The sequence below is a fragment of the Diplotaxodon limnothrissa genome, linkage group LG23, assembly GCF_057381915.1.
Source record: "Diplotaxodon limnothrissa isolate DT_005_m linkage group LG23, D_limnothrissa_male_GT1.1, whole genome shotgun sequence".
Lineage (NCBI taxonomy): Eukaryota > Metazoa > Chordata > Actinopteri > Cichliformes > Cichlidae > Diplotaxodon > Diplotaxodon limnothrissa.
The window spans coordinates 35,483,789-35,508,964 of NC_140617.1; the positions used below are offsets into that span (position 1 = coordinate 35,483,789).

Here is a 25,176-nt window from a genome sequence, read left to right on the forward strand (position 1 = left end):
TTATTAGACACTCTAAAGGTCAGTAATTAGCTATGCTAAGCTAAGCTAATTCTAGCTTTTAAGTGTGTACGCTTGATAGTGCTGATAAGTCTTCATACTAGCTCAGCAAGAAAGCAAACAAGCCTATTTTTCAAAAAAAAGATTCTAATGTAATCACATTACAGACTTGTATAGGTTTAAACAATTGATTTAACAGGTTAAAGATTTAAACAAGTAGTTAAATAATAGGTAAGCTAGGAAATAACCTTTTTTAAAATCTCCACGACAATGACATTTTATGACTTCCTTTGTACACTTAATGACAAGTTTTGACAACTAAATATATATATAATGAAGACATGGTTTGAAGAGCAGTAGAGTAGAATAGTTTGGGGTTTTTCCGTAGCTGCAGCGGCAGAGACCACCCTCACTAACTTCTGATGCACACCCAGTCACTTTGTTTTATAAGCAGGGTGAAATATGACAAAAAACCCACAGTTCATAAAAGACCTTCAAGGATTACTTCTAGTATGATTTTTTTACCCTGAAAAACAAAGCAAGCTGGGTGACCAAAACCCTGAGAATCCAGCACTGACTCAATGATACAGCTCCAAGAAATAATCGCAGAACTGAACCGATAACCCAAGTAAATACAACTGCCACGGCTGAGCAAACGTGTAGTAAATATAAAAAGCTATTCCATTCAATACAGCAATAAATCTGTCCACTGAGCACAAAACTGAGTTCTGATAAGTCACCCATAGATACCAAGTGTTAGTTTTTCAAAAATATATTCTCATATGCCTTCTTACATACAGTTAACTTCAAAAATATACACAGATCCATTATAAACACAATAAATGTACGATAGACTGGTTTCAAGTTTCATTTTGCTTTTGTAACATAAATCAGTTTTGTTCCTCCTAAACAAGATCTGGATTAATAAAGTGCTTCAAGTTTTTAAGTGAGTCTTTAAACCTATAAAAATGCCTATGTTGATCCAGTGTAGTCCCAGGAAGAGCAAATTATGTTTTTAAAACTATGTCACTAAGTTGGGGATTCACCTGGCGAATAGTCTTTGAAAGTGTCCTGAGGTGTATCCAAAAACTGTCCAGTTTGTCTTAACCCTCTTTCGGTTTGAGTTGCTTGACCTTGGCTGGTGACCGGCTCCTTCTCTGGCCATTGCTACCACCTGTGGATATGCTGTCAGCCGTTTTGGACACTTCAGTGGAGTCCACAGGATTTTGTGGGGACTCAGCGTCGATGTCCTCCAATGAGCCAGGCTGGGACTCCACTGAGGTTCTGGTGAACTGATGCAGAAGAGCACCATCCTCTCCTTTGCTTCCATTTGCCTTATCCTCTTCCTCTAGCTTGAACTCTTTAACAGCATCTTCCTCCTCATCTTTGTCTTCTCCACTCTCTTCCTTCTCCTCCGATCCCGATTTGTCAGCAGTGGTGTCGCTTGAACGTTTGCTATCTATGTCCGAGTCTTCCGCGTCTGCCTTCTCTCCCTCGGTCATGCAGGCAGCTGGAATCGCGTCCTGCCCCTGTAGGGTTAAATGAGATAACAATAAATGATTTCTGAGCAGTTTTAATTAGATGAATTGGGCATTAGAGTGCTGTAATTACATCTACAAGATGCTTACATAGTACCACCAAATTAATGTGTGAGATTAAAATGAGTTAATCAGTGCAGGGAGGTGCCAGTAAATAATATCACCAAACTGATCCTTAACTGGTTTCAGCTTCCGATGGAGGCAAAAATACACAGTTTAAAAGTATTTTTAACATGTTGAAGCTTTTTTTGTAACTGGCAAAAGCAGCATACGTCCATCAGCGGAAGCTTCATGTTGGTGCCAAACAAAACAGATTTGTTCAGGCTCTCTAATTGGATGGCGAGATTATCTTTTCCCACAGGCTTAGAATTAGTGGTGAGGATGCAATAGGTCAGATTCCTCTTTAAGGAACAGCGCAGTTTGTTGTTCAGGGACTCAGTGGTGTTTTGTATTCACTTTGTATTCTATATTCACTTGTATTGGATTGATACAATAATTTGCGGTACTGCACGGCACTAAAGGGGAGTCAAAATTAAGCTGGAGAGTCAGTCTGATCATGTTTGTTGGCCTATTTGACATCTTTAATCAATGCGGTTAAACTTCCATGAGTGCAGTGCTGTTTTACTAACATGAAAGTGACTGTCCTTTAAAAGAAAAAAAAGAAAACAATGCTATCCTTTGTGTTATACATAATAATTACTGAATAAACTTCAGTAAAAACATGGTTCACATTTACCTGTGGCGAGGTTCTTTCCTTTTCAGATGCCTCCCCTTCCTGTTCCTCACTCGATTCACCCTCTCCTGTGTTGTCTTCCTCGTCATCTTCACCCTCTGCTGATGCACTGTCCCTCTCTGCAACCTCCTTTGACAATGTCGACTTTTCAATTTCTGTCGTTTCTGCGGCACTATCCTCCCCCTCTTCCACACTTTCACCCTCGGTGGGTTTTTCTTTATCGTCTACTCTCTCATCACTCTCTTCATTTTCTGGGGTTTCTCCTTTGCCCACTGACGCCTCTTTTACTGTGTCTTGGTCGCTTGTCTCCTCTTCTTCGCCAGTTCCTGTGTCTCCCTCATTTTCCTCTGTTTCATCTTCTCCCATCTCTTCTTCATCCTCTCCTGTTTGCTCCTCTCCCTCCTCCTCTTGGTCACTCTCATCCTCGTTTCTGGTACACTTACACTGATGTTCTTCATCCTCCCCTCCAGTTTCTGATGTCTCATCTTCTCTCACTTCTTCACCACTTGTTCCTTCTTCTTCCTCCTCCTCTTTGCTTGCATCACTTTCCTCATTTTCCTCCTGTTCATCTTCTGTCTCCTCTTCTTCCCTTGCTTTACCGTCATCGTTTTCTTTTTCAGCCTCTTCATCTTCCTCTGCAATCGTCTCCTCTAAAACAACAACAGCTCTGATGTCCTCTTTGGTTTCCTCGTCTTCCTCTTCCTCCTGGACTACGTCTAAATTCCTCCCATCGTCGTCTACAGCCGCCTGGCTTTCGTCTTCCACTGCCGCAGGCTGCGGCACGGTTGCAGGGGCTGGGGTTTTCTTCAGCTGAAGTATCTTAAGTAGGTCAAAGTCCTTCATCACCGGTGCTTCAGCCGCTAGCGGGTTGATTTTGAAAGGCCGTGCAGCCATTTTCTTGCGAACACAAGCTTCGCATGGACAGTATTCGTCGTCACTTCGCTGGTCGCTGAACTCCCCCGTCATCTCTCCGTCGCTGAGGGACTCGCTGGTCTTCACCGACTGTTTCTTCATAATCTAAAAAGACAAACAAACAAACAAAAATTAAATCCAACAATTTATGTCATCCAAGCAGTATCCTCTGCTATGAAGACAGTTTGTGGTAGATTTACCTTCAACATCTGACGTCTCTTCTCTGTTGTAGTGGACTCTCTGGAGAGATGTGTTCCTTGTGGCGGCCGAGGTGACCTACCACCTCTCCCCGCTCGACCCTGAATCTTCCTCATTTCACGTTCAATACTGCCCTGGATGCGTCGGCTCACCTCATCCCTCAGCTCGCATATCATGGTGTCCAGGATGTGACTGTCATCTAGATCCCATCGAACTTTGAACTCTGCCACTGCATTAATGTAGTGGACCATAAACTGTTTTTCAAGCTTCTTCAGAAGGTGAAGTACCCACACTGGGTCAGGGTCTTGGGATGGTCTTTTGGCCAAAGATGCTCGAAGAACAGTTGGGGGTGTGCCTGTACTAGAGTCTTCCAATGTCTCGTGCTCATTATCGGTGGGAGATTTGGAACTGTCTTTGGCAGAGGTCTTGTCTGATGACTCTGAGGGTTTGGAGCTTTCGCTTTTTTGAGGAGCTTCTTCACTTTGCACTGGTTCCTCTGCTGTGTCTGCCTTAGCTTGGTCTGTGAATGTTTCCTTGTGTTCTGTCTCAATATCTGTATCTCCTGCCATTTCATTTCCCTCTTCCTCCTCTTCTACAATGTTCTCTGCTACCTCGTGTGCTTGTAGAGATTCTCTCTCTTTTGGAGGTGTCTCATCTCCTCCTTGATTGCCATTTTCCTTCCCTGAACCTGCAGAGCCACTGCTCATATCCACCCCAGATGAGGACCTTGGTGGTGTCACCTGCTCTGGGCTACTGTTCTTGTTCTCCTTTGTCTCCTTGGCTTGGATGTTCCCAGGCTCAGTGAGCCACAGGGAATGAAGGATAGCCATTATGTCTTCATACTGCTGGCTGCGACCCTTCTGTACATCACAGCCAGGGCCCAATGAAGGCTCAATGAGCTGGAGCTGGGCCAAACAGTCCAAAAGACCCCTGGCTGATGTGCTTAGTCGGCGTCCATAAACCGGAGACACCTAAGATCAAAAAGAAAACATTCAGAGAATGTAGAATATGTTCAATGCAGGAATTATAGTCAAATTCAAATAATTACAACTGGTTAAAAAGGAATTTCAAAATCCTGAAATTAACTGAGCAGAATTTTAGGATTTCTAGATTTAACATCTAAGATCTGCAGGGACACAGGTTGCCTGTTTAGGACTGAAGGTAGTTTATGTTAACATCCACCTCTTTTCATGTCATTTTCACATATTCATCATCAGACGATCGTGGCTCAAGAGTTGGGAGCTCGCCTTGTAATCGGAAGGTTGCCGGTTCGAGCCCCGGCTTGGACAGTCTTGGTCGTTGTGTCCTTGGGCAAGACACTTCACCCGTTGCCTACTGGTGGCGCCAGTGTCCGGCAGCCTCGCCTCTGTCAGTGCGCCCCAGGGTGGCTGTGGCTACAAAAAGTAGCTTGCCATCACCAGTGTGTGAATGTGTGTGTGAATGGGTGGATGACTGGATATGTAAAGCGCTTTGGGGTCCTTAGGGACTAGTAAAGCGCTATATAAATACAGGCCATTTACCATTTATTTGGCATATCTAACCCAAAACGTATAACTTCTAAATTTGAAAATTTGCATGTTAATTATGTAGGGTCAAATGGATCATGAACATGGTACATTTCCTAGCAAGTCAAGTACTTTTGGTTGCTCACTTGCTCACAAGTGATTGCCACAAACTTGGCAGTTTTATTCCAGATGCCTCTGGTGATGCAACTTTCAGAGGTGGGACCAAGTCATTGTTTTGCAAGTCTCAAGTAAGTCTCAAGTCTTTATCCTCAAGTCTCAAGTCAAGTCTCAAGTAATGTCAGGCAAGTCAGAGTCGAGTCTCAAGTCACTGGTGTAAAAGTCCGAGTCAAGTCACAAGTCTGAAACTTTGAATTTCAAGTCCTTTCGAGTCTTTAAAAAAAAAAAAAAAAACGAAAAAATAATGTTGCAGTTATATGCTAAATGTAAATATTAGACCATGTAATTTTAAATCTGTGTTTTTCTCAACACATGACAAAATAGTGAACTTAGAAAATATACACAAGTTGTGAAATTGCACCTCTTTAAAATGCAGCTCAATTAAACTTAGCTCCAAGAATAATTTTCACCGACAGTTCTGAGATAAGCTGCATGTTATTCTTGGATGCGGTTGTAGGACCGGCTTTAAAATCGCATGACAAAAATATCATACACATTAAAAAAAAAAACTGTATCACCAACGTAGCCTGGACAACATTTGCTAGTTAGATGAAGTCAGCTATCTCATTGTAGCATATTTATATGCATATTTATAATCATACGGTTCTTGGAGTGAGTGCATACACTCATGAAGTTTAGTAACTTCAGGTCACTGCAACAAGCCCAGGTACAGTTTACCGCCAGATGGGTGCAGGACCTTGAAATGCACCGTGTAGAACGAAAGACCATCGTACGTATCATAAGTTTACCAGTCTCACAAATTGTCGTCATAAATACACATTCATTAACAGTTTATTAATATAACCTTTGAGCTCAACGGTAATTAATTAGCAGTGGAAATAATTTCTGGTACCCATCACAGAAATGTAGCAGTGACAATAATACTGTATGCTGTAATCGTACTGGGCAATTAGTGATACAAAAAACCTGTTTTATCCTGTGAATAAAAGTATATGTTTTTGTCAATGTACCATAATAACAGAAGCGAAACGCAATATTGTGTCAGGACAATTCACTATTTATGCACAATAAATAAAGGAGCATAGCGCGACAATTTCTGTTCAGCGCCAGACTTGCTTGTAACCTATATCACTAATTATGTTATGAAAATGACGTATTAACTACTAAAAAACACTGACCTTCGTGTAAATGCTTGGAGCAGACTAACCTGTGAGCTGGAGTGTTCTGGGACGTTATATTTGGTCTTAGAATGGCTGCAATCCAGGCCATCCGTCGCGTCTTTGTTACTTCGGAAACATGGCTGAACAATTTCTCTTCAACGACGTAATCCGATAACAACCGATCTCTTTACCCGTCGGCTTCCCGTGGCTGTCATGCGACCGGCTATTGCAGTTAATGATACAACAGCTTCTTGCCATTTTTGTGTTTCTTTTTATCGCTGTGTGACTGATTTTAATTGAAAGCCGCTAGTACCGCTTGCCACGAGTTCCCAGAATCCTTTGCGGTTCTACCCGTGAATGACGTCACATTTTCAATCTCTATATAATATGCATGTTAAATTTTATATTTGGGGTAAAATATCAAGTCTTTTCAAGTAAACCGGTTCAAGTCCAATTCAAGTCCCAAGTCATTGGTGTAAAAGTCCAAGTCAAGTCACAAGTCTTAGAACATTTTTTCGAGTCAAGTCTAAAGTCATAAAATTAATGACTCGAGTCTGACTCGAGTCCAAGTCATGTGACTCGAGTCCACACCTCTGGCAACTTTTTATCTATAGCTCTGTATAGCAGAATAATTTTCTGTCACAAAAAAGTAACTGGCTTACCTCGGGCATACTCCTACATCGACCCAGAGAAGAACTTAGAAGAACTTTCATCACAGCTGCAGAAGACTGCCAGCTTCTAGGCAGAGCCTCACTTTGTAATAGTAGAGCACTAGGGTGACCAGAAGTCCCCTCTGCATCTCCTGAAGTTGGATCTGAGCCCTTCTCCTCCTGTGCTATCTCACATTTAGCTTCATCTTCTTTCTCTTCATCCTCTTCAGGGTCACCTTTTTCCTCCAATTCTAACTTCTCACCTTCAGGACTCTCCTGTGCTAACTCTCCTCCAGGCATCTCTTCCATTTCCTTTGGCGTCAGCTCTTCCTCATTAAACTCATTGCCAAGTGCTAGCATGCTGCTGTTAGCAGGAATACTTCGCAGCCAGTCACTAACAACCTCACTGGGGGACGTGTTGGGCAAACAGGCAGGTGTCAGTTCCTCTCTTTTATCCATCTGATTGCTGCGTCTTTGACACATTCCACTTTTCTTGCTCTTGGACTTGTCACTGGACTTACTGGCTTTAGATTGTCGGCTGCATGGGCGTGCTGCAGCCATTGTTTCCTTTAGCAAGTCAGCAGCAGACAGAGATTGAGACAAAGTGCTTTCACTGCATGTCTCTACTTTGCTGTGTAAGGGACAAGGGCTTGAGGACTTGATAGGGGTTCCTTTCTTCAGAGAGCTGGCCATTTTGACACTACCACAATCGCTCCCTGTGCTAAATCTGGACTTACATTCGACCTGATCTTTTTCTTTACTCTGATCTGAAGCTAAATCTGCCGACTCAGCCCTGAGGCAACAGGGACTTTGGGAGGAGATTACTTTACTGTATGCAGTGTCTTCTTCCTGTTTGGCCTCACTAGCTGCTCTAGGGTTTCTTTGATTTTCCGTGCCATTATTTTCTGAGTTTCCAGGAACTGTTTTTGCTGTTGTGTTTGCAGAGGATTTTATCTGGACTTTCGCACCTGCTAATGACATTGCAGATGAGTTCCTGCTGTTGCTACCATTTGTCACCGGAGCAGACTTCACATTTTCTGTTTCACTGCCATTTCCAAGTTTGGTCGAGCTAGCATTAGCATGTTTTTCTTTAGACTTACAGTTGCAAGAAGACTTGTTAGACCTGCTGCTTCTGACTGAAATTGTACTTGCTGCTTTTTCTGTCTTTTGCAATCCATTTTCTTCACCTGATGGAGTTTCAATAGTTGGGATATCCACTGCTGAACCCCTCCTCCTGCCAGTACTGTTGGATTTTTGAGAAACGGTGGACCCCGTTATCTCCACATCCTCCTTCATGGTGGAAACCTCTGGGCTTTTTGGGAGACTGGGAGTTGAGGTCTTTGCCGTTTTTGCCTCATCAAATTCTGAAGTGGCTCCACAGCAGCATCTGGATTTGCCAGATTTAGCAGAGCCCGCGGAGTGAACTGACAAGACACTGGGCCCTCTTGTGTCTCCAGCATCAGAGCCATTCAACAACTGCTGCACAGGAGACTTACAACTTTTGGTGGATGCGGCTGAAGCATCGGGAGAGCGCATCCGCGGCGAACGTGTTCGCTTAGGTGAGAGAGTTTGGACATTAGATTTAATTTTTGGTGCACTCTCATTTGTTACCTTTTTGTCTCCATCCGCTGTTTCAATAATAGAAATATCAGTTTTTCCATTACAATTTGACTTTTGAGACACTGTAGATGAAACATTTGATCTTCCTGATGCAGCACTTGGTGCTCTCTCATTCGTCACATTTTCCTCGTCATCAACTGTAGGCGTTTTAATGGTGACAACATTTGCACTTGAATTTGATTTATGAGAAATGTTGGACCTTACTGAAGATTTTGACTTGGCAGACATGACACTTTCCACCCTCTCCTGATTCTCTTTAGCTTCACTTGGAACTGGAGATGCAGTTGTGTGATTTGACTTCTGGGACTTGGAGGACTTGGCACTAGGGGCTCTGTCCACCATGTCATCTCCCTCTATCTTTGTACTGTGAGACTTTGCAGAGGAAGCTGACTTATGGGATAAAATACTAGCAGTTCGCTTCTCAGCTTTTTCTGTTTTGTGTACTATTTCGGAGTCTGATTCTGTGTTTTGATTACTGTCAGATTCATGAGATTTGGAGGACTCTGCACTGGGTGTCCTCTCATTATTTACCAGTTTAAGATTGTTCTTTTTTTCTTCAGCTTCATCTGCTGTCTTTGAGCTTGAACATGTCACCATTTCATTGCCATCACATTTAGACCTGAACGACTTTGTAGACTTAGCAGACTTGTTCGATTTAACTGACGTGCCAGACATTTGACTTGGTGCCCTTTCTTCTCCCTCTCCCCCAGGCTCTGAGGCTTTAGTGGACTTATGGGATTTAATAGACTTTGCAGACAGGTTGGACTTTGATGACATTGCACTTGTTGGTCTTTCCTCTACCTCTGTTTCTGTTCCTTTTCCAGTTACCTTTATGGTAGCTTCAACTGCTGTCGCTTTTACACAGTTACTGCAAGTCGACCTCTGAGATATGCTGGACTTTACAGAAATATTTGAGTTTTTTGATCTAGCACTATCAGGTCTTTCAGCCTTTTCAGCCTTTGCAGACACATTTGACTTCACAGAGAGGCTACTGGGAGCTCTGTTGTTTGGGTCATGCTCTTCTACAGCTGGATTGTCACTTTGGGATGTGCCTTTAGCTCCTGACTGACAGGTGGAGTTACGAGACTTGACTGATGCATCAGTCTGAGCTGAAACACAAGATTTGGCTGACAAGGAGCTGACTGCTCTTTCTACAGTGTTCTCGCTGACTGCTGTCTCCCTTGAACTGATATCAGGAGCTTCACTTGTGTGTTCAGACTTGCTGGACTTTGCAGACTGATTTGACACTACGCTGAAGCTTCTCTTGTCCTCTTTTTTTGCACGAATATCAGTGCTGCCCTTACAGCCAGAGTTGTGTGATCTATTGGACCTGTGGCTTGTAGCTGAAGTAGCACTGGGAGCCCTTTCTTTCTCTTTTTGTGTTGCCTGAGGACTGGATGTTCTAGACATGGCACTGGATACTTTGCCCTCCAAGATATTTGGTGTGGCAGAGAGGCGTCCATTATTGGTGAGGTTGGTTTTGTTGGATTGGGTAGAAACATCTGAGGCAGCATCATCACTGTTAGGAAGGGGAGAGGCTTGGTTGGAACGATTGGTTCTCTGTGATTCCCTGCCACCGGAAACAGAATCGACCTTGCGTTTGCAGCCCCCGCAATTCGGACACACGCTGGAAGTCGCTGACTTTTGAGAGCTTGCTGAGAGTCCTGTGTGATTTGACAAGTCACTTACAGCCCTCTTTATCCCTTCATCATCATCACAGGCCCCTCCTTCCTCTGATTCTGACATCCTGGTTACGCTTATTTTAGATGTGTTGCAAGGGACTTGATCTACCTCATCTGGGCCAGCTGAGCAAGCGGCAGCTCCTCCACAGAGACAGGAAGAGGCTGCAGACACTGCCCTGCTTCCTAGCTCTTCCTGCTCCTTGTGTTTGGTAGAGTGGAAAGAATTGGCTGAGACGTCATTTATTGGCTTTTCGTGCAGTTGAGTTTCAGGGGTTGGGGACGGTTCATTGCTATGGTAACACCGTGAGATGCTTGGTGGCAGATCATCGTCCTCATCATCTTCATCTTCTTTCAACGACTGAAGGACATGTGAGGAGCTGCTGACTGCTGATGGCGGGCGATCTTCTTCGTCTTCAGCTGACTTTCTTCTGAGTGGTTGAAGGTTACTGTCCGCGACAACCACTTCACTTCGACTGCAACACCGGCTCACCTTGTGTACCTCAATATGGGTGTCCCCATCCTGCTCTACCTCTAATCTGTGCTCAACCTGCTCGGTTACACACATTTCCTCCTGGACCAGTTTGCTCTGCTCTGAACCTGAGCCACCCCCGCAGCTGGAGAGCCGTGCTCTGCAGCGCACCACCCTTCTTGAATTGCACGATGAGGAAGAGCTAGAAGAGTGCGTATGTCTCATCATACTGTGGGTGTGGCTGGGTGCATGTGGGGGTGGAACAGGAGCTGATTTATGGCTGTGTGCAGGGTTTTCCCATAAGTCGTAATGCTGTTCATGCCTCTGATGGCAACACGGGCAGCGGTTCCCTTCCAACTCGCACTGCAGCGGCTGGCTGGAATAGTCCACACCGTACTGATCAAAGGATGTTGAATCAGGGTCAGAACAACTTTCTGACTGGCCCTGCTGGAGATAATGAGGCTGAGCCTGACTTAGAGGGCAACATTCATTGCTCAGAGATGGAGATTTTTTAATTTGAGTGGACCACTGGAGGGTCTCGTCATTCTGGAGGTGAAAACGCACCCTCATCTCCACCGAGAGGCTGCCATCTTTATTTACCAGAACACGCTTTTCAATGTCATCATTCATAATGGCTGGCTTTCCCTGGGGGCATGCAGTGACACCATTGCCATATGACTTTTCAGAGGAAAAAGAGAAACGTGCCGAGCGGTTTGAGGAATCAGAACGAGGGTGAATGATGCTCTTTTTGGTTTCCAGACCAAAGTTAACTGAAGGAAAAGAGAAAAGTACAATATTTAACAAAATGTATTCCCTCTTTTTCTTGTACCTTTTAAAACTTGTCTGTTGTTAACTTGCCCAGTTGTCTAAAAAACTCACCATTTTTCTTGCTTTCATGTCCTTCGCTGTACTCACTGGCTCTGGATTGAGCTCCATGAGGTGGGGACCTTATTCCTTGAGTAGCAGGGGATCGTGCCCCATTTCCAGGAGTCCGGGGACCCAGACCAGGGAGTTTCTCTTCTGAAGTTTTCCTAATAAAGTTTATCAGCAAGGGGCTGAAGGCTTCCCGGCCAACACATACCAGAACACCTGGACAAGTCATCAGGCTTTGAATGCTGTCAATCTGGAAACAATTCACTAGAGTCAACAGTTTTCACTAAAATGAGCAACCTTTGCAAAGTTTTACTATGCAAATTCAAATAAATATAACTTTTTACCCTGCGTCCCTCTACAGTGTAGATCTTGCGGACATGAAACTGCATCACTTCGGACACCTCATCTAAAAAAGCTCTCAGGCTCCTGGCTGTCCTTCTGCTCAGGACCACGCTCCTCCTCATCCCCGGTTCGCTGTTCTTCACGAGCAAGATCCGTCGCTGTCTGTAAGGCATATGCAAATGGCCAGGTGGTGTTGCAGATGATGTTTCAGGCCTCTGGGGCCTCCGGTTGTGATGGTACCAGATGCCTGAGTGTTTGTTGACCAGCTCCATGTTTACTGGCTTCGCCTGGCGTCGGTCAGAGCAGAGGTAGCAGCCACCATCCTGGAGCTGCTCCAGGTGTTTGATGGTGTGAGTGCCACGAGGGGTGGTCACAGTCCGCACACCAAATGGCAGCGGCACCTGTGGACAAATTGTACATAAATATCAAATGTGACTGTTAATCTGTCTCTATCTCGTATCCATGTATTGCTCTCCCTACATTGTATAAAGCACTGCTGATCAGGACAAGCGCCGTTTTAGCCACTTAACATCCACCCTAGATGACCCATCTAGGGTTTGTTAAATATCCACCCCATTTTGTAGGATTTTCAGTTGTTTCGAACATGTAATGACAAAATAATTGGGATTTAATTTGAAATCAACAGTTCCTGAAAAATTGCTTATTTATCATGTGGCTAAAGCAAAACCCAACCATAACCTTTGATTAGCGTGGATGTTAAGAGGTGAAAAGACCTGCATCAGTAAAGTCAAAGCCACATACAGCATGCCGCACCTTATATCTTAGTGGGCCAGATGAGTGAAAGTATTTGATAAATGTATAAAATGAAAGAAAATGTTGTGGTAGTTCATTGCTCAGACTGTCCTGTAATTATAAAGCATAACATTTTTGTTAATTGACAGAAAATGTCTGTTCTTGTGTTTTTGTTTTGTTTTTTACACTGTGATATTACTTTTGTGTCATATGGATGGCCACGAGAGAGGTCTTTATCAGTAGGAAATGCTTAAATACAGTTAAAAGTCTAAAATTTATACATTTATATCCTACTTCACATTTTGCAAAGCTGTCCAAGGGTCATATTGGAGTCTTTTACTCTTCAGTTCTAGTCCCCAGGCCTAATGTTTGACACCCCTGACCTATATGCATGCATCTAAGCATTCAGCTTCAAAAGAAGTCTCTACTACAGTTCATCTAACCTTTTGAGAAAGGTCGTCCAGCAGGGCGTCAAAGCATTTGAAGCTGCGCTTGTGGATGGCCATCCTGACGCCCCCAAACTGGCTGTCACCACTTTTGTAGAATGTGATCCGTTTGGCTGGGGTGGTTGAGCTCACGTGAGCGGGGCGCGAGTTGGAAGGGGGCGGGGCAGGGATGGGGAAGACATGTTTAAATGGGGGCCGGGGGTTCCACAGCCCTGTCTGGACCGAATGCATGCTGTGGTCTCACATACACCTGGGAAACACACAAAGATAAGAACATGTTTATTTTTTTCTGCAGGTTTCTGTTTATTTTTCTGATCCCGTGCGTGCTAATCACACTCACAAGAAGAACAAGTCTTAATCAGGATGATTAATGGAGGATTTAGGACAGGACATCCGCTGAAAGGACTAGCTGACATTGGTGGGAAAAACCTTCTGTATCGTTTACAACTAAATTCTAATAATAAGCTGTCACTTTTCCAGCTGCTGAGGTGAATGTCTTGTTTCTGTAATGATTTTCTAGAAAAAGACATTTACCTGGATCCCCTCAAAATATTCTGTGCAGTCCCCCCCTGATCATTGATGATCATTGATCAGTTTCAATTTGTTTTTTGAATAAGAACTGCAAATCCTACAAAAGTTCAACAAAAACAAGCCACATACTTTACTGTGAACTGTAGACAAATGCTATATTTACATGGATGTTAAAGGCGGAGCTTCGCACAGGGAGCTATTTTTATTAGTGTGGCCTAGGACACGTATAGAAATCCTGTTTGGAACAGACGTAAAAAGTTTCTGCCCTGCTTCTGGAAAGGCAGCATCAATCGGCTTACATAACATATGCTGAGTATTTCAAACATTTAGCTTTTTTCTCTAGTTTTACAACACATGGATGAACATAGATGAACACTGCAAATAACTACTTGTTAGTTTTGAGTTTTGATGGGTTTCAGGTCTGTATCGACACACATATTAGCTTATATAATAGTTATAAAAACCACAAGCTAATTTCACGTGTATGTTGAGAGATCTGCTGTGGTGACCCTTAAATCCTTCAGCATCAAGACAAATATCACTTTTTCTACTCAGTGCATGTGGTCACAATGTGCCTCTTGATTGTTTCCTGTTATGTCTTCTGATGGGCTTAGCAGGCTTTTAAGTCTCACGAGGCCAAATCAGTGTTGACACTGCTTCTTAATGCCTCTTTAGCTCAGTCTTTCCTAATAACATTACATCAAACATATCATTTAAAATTCTATGAAGGGCACAGTTAACCCAACATTTAGGGACATGTTAAACAGGTTTTCAGTGTAGAACAGCATAAATAAAACTGACTGTAACGTTTATTTTACACTTGAAACTAACTCAGTCGATCTCATATAACTTATTCTGGCTTTCTTCTGAAATGGACAACAAAGTTGCTTTTGATGTGCAACATGAAAAGCAACCACTGAAGCTGTGGGAAAGTGATTATGCTGTGGGACTAAAGGAAGGTCTCAGGCTTACAGCTATGCTGATGTCCATGTGCACTAAGCAAGTTTTTCCAGCAAAGAGGCAAGTTAATCCAAGCAAATGTTAGCTTAGAGCTTTCAGACACTTAAACACATTCAGTTAGTGTTTCATTATCACCCTCTGCTTCTTTCTCACTGACATTCAAGATTTAATGGAATCAATATATCAGATTTTAGAAGTGGAATAAAGGAATATTTTCACTTTCTGTTAATCTCATCTAGTTTCTTCAGTGCTATTTTTAGACTTAATGAATTACAAATACTTCTTAAAAACTATTTTTTTTAGAAGCACACCAACAGTCCCAGTTTATATATGACAAACAAAGCTTAAAGTTCCCACATTTAAGCAGAATAAATGACTCATCTGTTAAATGAAAAGCTGTGGACGGACTGCTCGATGGACTGATCATTTCATATCTAACACACAGATTTTTCTTTCCAATACAAAACTCTGACTCACATATATTAGCCTTTAACACATTACACTGAAGCAAACCATTAACAGATAACAGCATTGTAGGTTTAAGCCTTTTCAACATAAAGCTCTATTATTTTCCCATGAAAGCATTATTATAGCAGATTTAATGTTTTTGCTCGTTTAGAATCTTTTTCAAATGATTTGAAGATGCTTACCGTTGTCGTAAAAGAACAGGAGAATGACTGCTGCCACTAATTAACAACCACTTTTTCCATGCCATATGTATTAGTTGCACTACTCACATATTCGGGAAGCATGGTCCAAAGAGGTATGGAAAAGCTGAAGAGAAATTTGTGGATATCTAGTCAGACCAGGAGACTGGTTTGCAGTAATTGTGCAAGTGTGTATGGTGGCGATCCCCGAGTGTACATATAAAGCAGAGTCCCTGATTCCACTCTCCAGCTCTCAGGGTAAAATGGCAGATGGACAAGAGGAGGGAGGAAGGGAGTGGGGGTGGAGAGAGGAGAACTGAGGAGATAGGAGAAGACAGGAGGGGTGAGGCTAAGGATAGAATGAAAAGCCTGCTTAAGAACCTCTGTGTGTGTGTGGGAGAAGGAGGGGTTGCTATGGTGAGGCCAAGACGTTAATAAGGCAAGTGATGCTCTTATGCATGCCGCACCTGAGCAGCAGAAGACACATATGCTAATTTGTAGTTGTGAGGTTGAATTATTGAGATTGAATAGAAATATTAATAGGCAAGTGGCAAATACATCAAAGATGTTTAGATTGTTAGTGAAATTATAATTTGAATCATGTCAACATGAAAGTTACAGGACGCCGAAGGACAAAGTTAGGTAGATAAAGTCTTAAAAAAAGTCTGACTTAGATAAAGTCAGATAAAGGCAGTCGGTTTTCACATTCTGGTTGCAGAGTTGGTGCAGAGGCCACAGGTTTTAGCACATATAACGGCCTCTATCTGTGTCTTCCTCACACACAGGGATCTAGTTGGAGGATTGTAATTACACACAACCTGTCTAACAGCAGGGTTCCTCCTGTCTAGAAACCCCTGAAACCACCAACTGCTGCCCTGGCAAAAAAAACCAACCCTCTAATACTACAGACAGAGTAGCAGTAAATCTGTAATGAGACAATCACGACCAGCTGATTGTCTCAGTCTGGCAAAGCACCATCTCACAAAGCCAGAAGGGGAAAGAGCAGCAGCAAGCCCTAGCACAAAACCAGCACCAGAGACAACAGTTGTGGCATTGATCAGGCTGGACACAGCATGAAAGGAGGAGCTGAAGGGCAAGGTGGGTTGCACAGCAGCTTGCAGAAAGAAAAAAAAAGTATTTGTCTAGTAGGTATTCTAAATGATAAATATGAATGTTGTGTATTGCTTTCCCAGTGTGGGTAAGCGGATGGCATATTATTTATATCCACAGTTCTTATTCCATTATCTTTTCTTTTAGTGGGATTAACGGTCTATATCTGTACCTAAAGAACACGTCCAAACTTAACAAGCTCTTTAGCTGCTATTGGCTCCGATAATTTCAACAGCCTGTTGCCAGCTTTTTCATATTTTAAGTTTTTTATTATCTGGAAAAGAACTGCCCACTGTGGTCGGGAGATGGTACTGACACGAACGATGAGGGTGAACAAAACAGTGAGCGAAAAGAGGCTCACACAAACATGCATATAAAGCGTGTTAGAGACAGAGTGTTAATTATTTGCGGATTCATAAGTGACGCTGGCCACATTACAGGTCATTTTAGCTGCTGTTTGCATATGAATATGATTGGAGCACATTCAAATATCGCACTGGTGGAAAAGACTTTCACTAAAGACACTTGATGTTCCAGGTTATGGTTGCCTAGGTAATCCTCTAATGTATTTACTATTAGATCACCAAGCTTAATCACCCCCATAGAACCTTATAGCATTGGCACATGTATAAATGTATACACATATTGTTTTCTTCTTGTCATAGGTGGGTATTTGGGTGTTAAAATACTATATGTATACTTATGATGCCAGCATATAGCAGGACAAGGATTATAGTTATTACTTAAAGTATTGTTATAAATACTATTAGCATTTATTTTATCCCATCCTTTAGTTGATCAGTGAGGCAACATGGTTAAGCGTCCTCACACAGTGGGTCTTTGCACCAACACGTTCTCATCCCAAAGTGTAACATACCGACGCTATGTGACAAATCCTCAGTATGTTACGCTTTCAGTCACCACATCCGTCTGTACGTTACACGTTCGGAAACGTGAGAACCTTTTGGAATGAATCAACACATGTACATTTATTTTACTTTCTCATCATTAATTGCTTTGGAAAACACTATCTAATATGATTAAGACTGTGTTTATCATTAGGATTAAGGTTAGGGTTAGGGCTGGAATACAAGGCTGGAATGTGTGTTACTGCCGGGAGTCTATTGGATTGCATCCACAATCCGGCGCGTATCACAGGGACTCGGAAAGTTACCTTTCGTGTTCCTATGGGACGCCTTGGGACGTGACAAATCGGCGGTATGTTGCACATTGGGAATGAGAATGGCCCCCTTTGCACACTGTTCCTACTAAACTCCTGTTCCGATGATTGTTTTTCTGTTAGTGTTGCTGTTGTAAGTCTGCGATTTCCTTGTTCTGGATATGTCCTATTTAGCTGCTGACCTGATTTGTTTATAATAATAATTTAAAGAAAACATGCATGTGGTCAAGCTAACGTCATCAACAACAACCTCAATCACTTATTATTTTCAAAACACTCTTCCCCAGCTGACAGTGTGGAGCGTAAGATGTGTATACATGAGCCAACAGGTGCCATGTAAACCCCACGATACCCTTTGAATGGCAGCCACATCACGTTTATACACAAGCAGAAAAGAAATGAAGCAAGAGACAACCCCCCAAAACAAACAAACAAACAAACAAACAAACAAACAAACAAACAAACAAACAAACAAACAAACAAACAAACAAACAAACAAACGGGAAATACAAAGGGAATAAATACATGTAAAAATAAATTAAATGGAAAAGTAAATAAATTAAGGAAATAATAAAAAAAAAACATCTGAAAACATCAATTTAAATTTCTGTATACATTTTTTAAAATATATATTTTATGTTAGGTGCCATTAACGGTAAACTGTTTAAAATTAATCATCATTTATATATTTTGGCTGTTATTACTCAACAGGTTGGTTTGTTACAGATGTTTAATCAGAGCAGTGTTTGGTACCGCTGTTCAGGGGCATGCTGTGTTGTGGAGTTAAAAATAATCTCTAGTAAGAGCAGAAGAAGAAAAACAGAATCAAACACGTCTTTTTACACTTTTAAAAACACCAGGGACATTTATTATTTCCATCTACAGGCTCAAAATGTCCTTGAAATATGTCTTGGTTTTATAGAAGTGTCTTATTGCATAAGTAAAATTTATGTAACTCCTCATTTCATCAATCTGTATCTGCTTCACAGCCTTAATGAGAGACAGAGGAGAGGTAGGTGGCCCTCAGGGGGATTCTGGGTAGACAGGAAGTCAAGGATGAGTAGTTCCGGTGCTGACAGGAACCTGAGGCATCACAGTGAGGCGTCAGGATGCTGCTCTCTGAGAAAGTTTTGGTACTAATGTGTATTCCTAGAGGATAAATCAAGCAGTTCATCACCTGTGCGCTTTGCCTGATGATGTTACACATGGGTATAGGCTTCAGTCCTGCAGGAGTACTTTCCTTTGTGATATGAACACAGTGAATCACTGAATTTGAACATGTTCACCTTAAAACTGACTGAAAACGGAGAGAAGTTCTGCTCTTGCTCTTGTGTGATCACTTCAGTCAGCAGAAAAAATGAAAATGAAAACAGAGCAGAGATTATTCCGCATGCGGTGGCCTATTTTTGGAAGTGCGCTCACTCCTTTGCTCAATCCCTTTTGTCTCTTATCCTATAAGCAGGTATGTGATGACCTTATTCCCACAACTGGACCACATACACAAACACAAGCCTTCTGGATATATGACCACTTGCTCATTGGGGTTTGTATTCTCACTAAAATAAATTAAATTAAATTGAAAACACACAAACACAGAACCTTACCACAGATGTTCAGCTTTGTCTAAGTTCAGAGAAGCAGGTGTTCGTAAAGCAACAGGTGAGAAAGAGAGGTTCATCTTACCTGTGAGGAAACATGCTGGAAGGAACCAGTGAAGATCAGTGTCCGAGTGTAGATCCCGATAAAGAAGCAGTTTGATAACAGAGTGATAATAAAGTCAGGTGTGGTCAGCGGCAGACAGCGCCGCGAGCTCGCTATCTGAGATTTGAGAAGTGAGCACAGGTTGCGGGCGCGCGCGTTCACGCACGCTGCAAGTCCGCGGCATGAAAACCCGGAAGTACAGCGATTAAGACTTTCAAAGTAATGACTTGAAAGCCTTTCAGTAAAAACGGTATGATTGAACGTAAACACACAAACTGCACAGCTCGGAAAATCAAGTCCAATCAGTTTATTTATTGTGAAAGCAATAAAGTAACAAGACTCATTTAGATTGGCTTTTAACTAAATTTGTGTTGAATATTTGATTGTGCTATTTTATGTATATCAGTTTTATATTATTGTGAAGCACTTTGTGGTTCTTATCCTGTGAAGAGTGCTATATAAATAAATAAAGTAAAGTAAAGTAAGGACAATACAGGAAAAAAACATAAACTAAACTACCGGTAAATAAAAGAAAAACACAAGGGAGGTACGATCTGTCTTCGAGTGAGCTTCAAAGATGTTGAGTACTGGTGAGGTCCTACTTTGAAGAGGAAGACTGTTCCAAATTTTAGGTGCAACTAAAGAAAAAGGCCTGATTTAAACAACCAGAACAACTAGAAGCATCTAGTCAGTTAACCTTAATGATCTAGGAGTGTGCATAGAGTTAAAAGTTCAAAAATGTAAGAAAGTGCTGATCTATTTTTTGCCTTAATAATAAACAAAAGGATCCTAAAATTCTGGAAGGCACTGGCATTACTTTCTCAAAATCAGCAGATGAGAGAATTGTCTTAATCTTTGCAAGGGCCCTCAGCTGGAAGAAACTGGCTTTAACAGCAGAATGTATTTGTTTGTTAAAAGTGGAGCTGCTAGGGTGACAGTTTAGCTTAGTAGACGAGCAGGCGTAGCTCTTGCTTGCACACAGGCACGTGACAGACTACAGACCTATTCTCCACTCTTGTAATTGGCATATGTAATGCACAGTGATGAGTCTACACAATGTTGCCTTGGGTTTAATAACTGAAGGGTCCACCCTAAAACTATTGTAATATATTGAAATCTGTGAATACTGATTATGAATGGTTCTTAATCCTAATTAGGACGCTTATTTTGTATGTAGATCTTTGCATTACAATATAAAGCACCTTGAGGTGACTGATAAAACTGAATTGAATTAAAGGCAAAATTGTAGTGTGTACGCAACTGAACTGAGCTCTGCAAATGTGAAAAGGGGTAACTACATTTGCACCAAACCCTAAAGGTTTGATGGTAAAAATCGCACCTGAAATAAAGCTTTTATTTTTAAAGACACAACCGGAAATTGGACACTACCGACTATTTTAACAGCCGTTACCTTGACATTATTTGATGGAGAACAGGAGGAGGAGGAGGAGAGGAAAGGCAGAAGAAGAGAGACGGAGAAAAGAAGGGAGAGGGCTGGGGTTGGTGCTAAAGAGGATTAGAGCTTTCCGCCATCTGTGGCCACAGACTGATAATAAGCCCAGTTACATTACCAGCCTGCTCTTTTCTTAACCCTGAAACAGCCCCATAAATGAAGACTGTGTGGTTTAATATCAGACAGTCGCTATTAAACCTACGAACAAACAAGCACTGAGTAATTACGTGTGATATTTACAGGTAACACTGAATTCGCTTCACACGTTCAATCAGCAGCTTTACGTCCCTACGTCATCGCGTCAGTCTCCAATGGCAACCGAGCTCCGCTTTGTGTTTATCAGGATGGATTCCCTAACAGAGAGTGAAATAGGTCAGATAGCGAGGCTACAGGTAGGCGGCCACTGAATTAACACCCAGACATTTAATTTAAGCGATATAAAGACGAAGTTGTGTCCCAGCATTTTTTTTTTTAAATGGCTCTAAAATCTATAATTTGACCTAAATCTTAAAGTAAGCGACTGGTTAGAGAGTTAGCTTGAAGTCATGCACGCACATTATTTTATTATTGGTCATTGGTTTATTTAAATTTGGAGCAGAACTGCAAAAATAAAGACATAACCACACCGTTTATGAATAAATAACTAAAACAACTTGTAAAATTGGTTCTACGTGTTGCTCAACATTTCTCACTTTTGTGTCTGTGTGATTGTGTTTGTCAGAGAGATGCTGGTGTGCAGAGGCTCAGCCGTTACTTCTCGTGGCCCGAGTTCAGTGACGAGCGACGATGCTTCCATCAAGAGTTTGTGTACGACGTGGTCGTGTTCGCTGCAGACTGTGGCTTCTCCTGGCCGAACGTTATCCGGGCAGCTGTGATCGCCAGAGACATCTTTCCACGGCTGGACGGTCAGAGTCAAACAGCAGTGTACTATAAAGTGGCCTGTTAGAGGACACACTGCTTAACCGAGAGGTCGTGGCCCTTTACATGGCCAGCAGAGAATTACTATCAGATGTAAAGCTCTCATTGCGCATAAAGCAATACAGACACCCTAGCATACCACACTGAGTGATTCATTGACTCTGAGTCATTCCCTGTGTGCCCTATTAAAACATTACTCATGCAGTGTTAGTAATGCAGGCCCACCTGTTCACAGTGTGCAGGATCATGTGCTGCTGGGGTTTGGTTCAGTAAACCTCGTTTAAAACTTCTGGACTGTTTTCTATCCATCAGATCCTGATGTACTCAACTTGCTGTCACTACTGAGAGAGGTGCTGTGTGAGGGATTACCGAACCTCACCCCCGTCCATCGACATGACTTCACCAGGTATCTCACAGACACCTGCATCACACGGCGGAAGCTTTTCCAGGCGGTGGTCGATGGAGCTGCTAACGTGTCTGTCACTCAGCTACACTTGGAGGTGCAACTGCCACCCACACCCCCTCCCTTAGCACAGGTAAGGAGGCCTCTTTAAGTGGCGGCTAGTGAACGTGCACTGCATAACCATCATGCAGATTCAGGGCTGCTATCTGATGGTACTGGAATCCATTTAATATGTTCCAATTTGTTTCAAACTTAGAAAATGACTCCTTTTTACTGCAGGGCGTCGATCTGCAAGAGTGGGAAAGTCAGCAGCATGAAGCAAGTCTCACTTCAACCTTGGAGCAGAAGGAAAATGAGCTGAGGTGTTTGAGACAGGGGTCACGGGTCACTGTGGAGGACATAACTCTTCTAGAGGATAAGCATCTGGATAAACAGGTTCATGTTCCCTAACCCTAATATCTAATCATGCAGTGTGCTACGAGAATATGTGGTTTTTGTGTTTTAAATGTTTTTCTCCTTGACGAAAAATATTTTTTTCTAAACCAGCCCTTTTTTTTAATACTCTCCAAAACATTATTATGGTTACGCCATCTGAGGTACTTCCCTTAGTGAAATTATTTGGACTGACTGACTGTCACTGTTTTTGGCTCCCCAAGTAGGGCATTGTGGAGTTGGTTCGTGCAGCAGTGAGGGCTACCGAGAGCCAGATAGTGGCAAGCCTAGTCCAAGAGGTCGATCTGCTCAGTGAGATCCTGCAGCTGAAACTGCAGCAGGAGGCTCTGGCCACTGGGAGGCACAACAATACTTCTCCTACCAATACAGAGACAAATGCAAAGGTACAAACTGCCAAAACTAAAACAGGATGGACGGCGTCTGGAAAAGCAGAGGGCAGGAAGTCAATGAATAAACCTGTTCAGAAGTAAGAATGTTGAACCATTTAGTAACAGTCACAGTTTCGGCTAACTGTGTTACTTTTGGATGCTCAAGCTTGTATTATCATTATTATTATTATTTTATTGCACATCTTATATTTATAATTTGAAGATTTCTGTATTTGAAATGTATCCCTTAACACTTGTTATGTCATATTTGATACATGAATTTTTGTGAGTTTTTAAACTTCTACATGATCGGTGTAATCCCACTCTCCTCGAAAAAACTGAATAAACTGCACATTTTTTAGCAACAAATTGCAAAAAAGAAACCTGGATGTAATGAATACACATTAAACAAATTAAAACTCATATGTGCAAATATATGAGCCCATATATATGTGGAGTTTTTTTGTTCTTCCCATGTACTGTGGCTTCCTCCCACAGTCTAGAGATGTGCAATTAGTGGGGTTATTTGGTGATTTTAATTTGCCAATAGGTGGAAATGTTAGTGTGAATAATTGTCTGTCTCTAAGCAGAAGAGAATGGATGGATATGCAAATTAATATTTCATTGTAGAAATGACCAGAAGGTTCAATAAAGACCTTCTGGTTATACAATTTCAAAGAAATTACAATTTTCTACTAATTATCTCATGATTTAGGCTTTAAAGGGTAAAAAGCAAGTTTCACAGCCACAGCAACATGGTTACCATGAACTGTATATAAAAAATGGACATAGCCAATGTGACGCCACTGGTTGGTTTCTAGACTCCACATTTTGAAGCCAGGGATAGCTTTTTGGCTGCTGCAAGGTTGCTTTTCTCCAGACAGACATGACCATAACTGGGTGGAATGCTAAGATGTCAGCTAGCATTAGCAAGCTTAGTTAGCAACACAGACACCTAATGCTAACACCTAAAAAAACTTTTAACTTGGTAACTTTTACTCTCAATTTCTAGTTGTTGTTTTAAGAGTTACATTTGGTTATTTTTCCTTTTATGTTGTGATGCTCATTTTTTCTGAATGTGATTTTTTTAATAATTTAAAATCTGCTGAACTTAGCTTACCTTCAGTGAATGGCATTAGTGGAGGTGAGGCCTAGAACAAAGCTTTCAAGAAAGCTAAAATTCACCCTCTGTAGCTGTAATGGCTCATCAGCATTGGGTCAGTTTTCAGTACTGCGTAGTTACAAAGAAAATTCAGAAAAACTTGTTGTTTTTTTAAAAAAAGGATTTATTAAAAAAACAGCAATAATTCTGAAATAATAGCTTTATAAAAAACAAACATTAACAGAACATCCAGTCCTTTCTTTTTGTACCTCCACACAGAAGAGCCCTGCTTATCTAATGCTGACATGTTAATCCATTCAGTCAACCCCAAAACATATAAATAAATAAATAAAATGCCCAAAACACACCAGTGCAAAGATCAAGCAGCATCTATAAGCTAATTTCCTTTGCTGCACATAATTTAAGGCCTCAAGCACTGCTAGGTTTCCTTTTCTGTTTACCCATCTTGTGCAGTCCCTGCAGCAGTACTGTGTAGGGTCACTATTTCCACAGTTATCTGCACCACTGTTTCAGGACACAGTTCACACTAGTAAACAGTGGGAGTGAAGCTCTTACTAAAAGCCAGGTTGTTTTCAAGTGTGGCAGACGTGCCCCTTAAGACTAGGGCTGAACGATTATGGAAAATAATCTAATTGCGATTTTTTGCCCCAATATTGCGATTGCGATGCGATATGCGATTATTTTTTAAGGTCTTTGTCTTCTGTATTATTAAACAAAGACAAGCAATACATCATATAGTATGGCCAATACTATATTACATTAATTTTAAACTGTTCTTTCCTGGAAGACAGACCTCTGTTATGATGACATGAGGTGATGCATGAATTGATGACTGACATTTTTATTTAACTTCTTCAATCACAACAGTATATTTGAACATACACAATAGTTTATTTTTAGCTTACAAACATCTGAGCATAAAGTGCTGACAAGGAACCCTGGTGTAAACATTAAAATGAAAGTCAGTACAATGTGCAGATTGCAGAAATATACATAAAAAAAATCAGTGGCTTTACCACACTCAGTTTTTCGACATCTGTGAACTACTAGACAGTCATTCAATTAAAAAATAATATTAAATAAATAAAACTAATAAATAAAAAATACACACATCTTACTGATCTCTGCAGTCAGTAACATTACACATAAAGTGCAAACATAATAGCAATTGTATAAACACACACACAAACACGCCTTTAAAGTTTAAAGGCGTGAAATTGGACGGTCTAGCCTTCTGATTAGCGTCACCGCTGTCTCGGTGGACTTTAATAAACTCGGCCGTCTGCTTCTTGCTATCTAAAATATAACCAGAC

General features: G+C 41.7%; 2 protein-coding genes across 2 annotated transcripts; one reads left to right on the plus strand and one right to left on the minus strand.

The window, feature by feature from the left end:
• Nucleotides 1–1,100: 1,100 nt before the first annotated feature.
• rp1l1a (rp1 like 1a) lies at nt 1,101–13,247 on the minus strand. Its single transcript, XM_085348347.1, has 7 exons — nt 13,014–13,247; nt 11,820–12,218; nt 11,482–11,725; nt 6,844–11,372; nt 3,381–4,349; nt 2,272–3,285; nt 1,101–1,526 (listed from the first exon to the last, which is right to left on the minus strand). The coding sequence occupies exons 1-7, from the start codon at nt 13,245–13,247 to the stop codon at nt 1,101–1,103; spliced, it is 7,815 nt and encodes a 2,604-aa protein (XP_085204473.1).
• Nucleotides 13,248–20,909: 7,662 nt separating this feature from the next.
• Nucleotides 20,910–22,842, plus strand: lg23h8orf74 (linkage group 23 C8orf74 homolog). The gene is made up of 5 exons (XM_085348982.1): nt 20,910–20,990; nt 21,320–21,503; nt 21,829–22,052; nt 22,199–22,354; nt 22,579–22,842. Exons 1-5 carry the CDS (start codon nt 20,910–20,912, stop codon nt 22,840–22,842), a joined length of 909 nt encoding a protein of 302 aa, XP_085205108.1.
• Nucleotides 22,843–25,176: the final 2,334 nt, after the last annotated feature.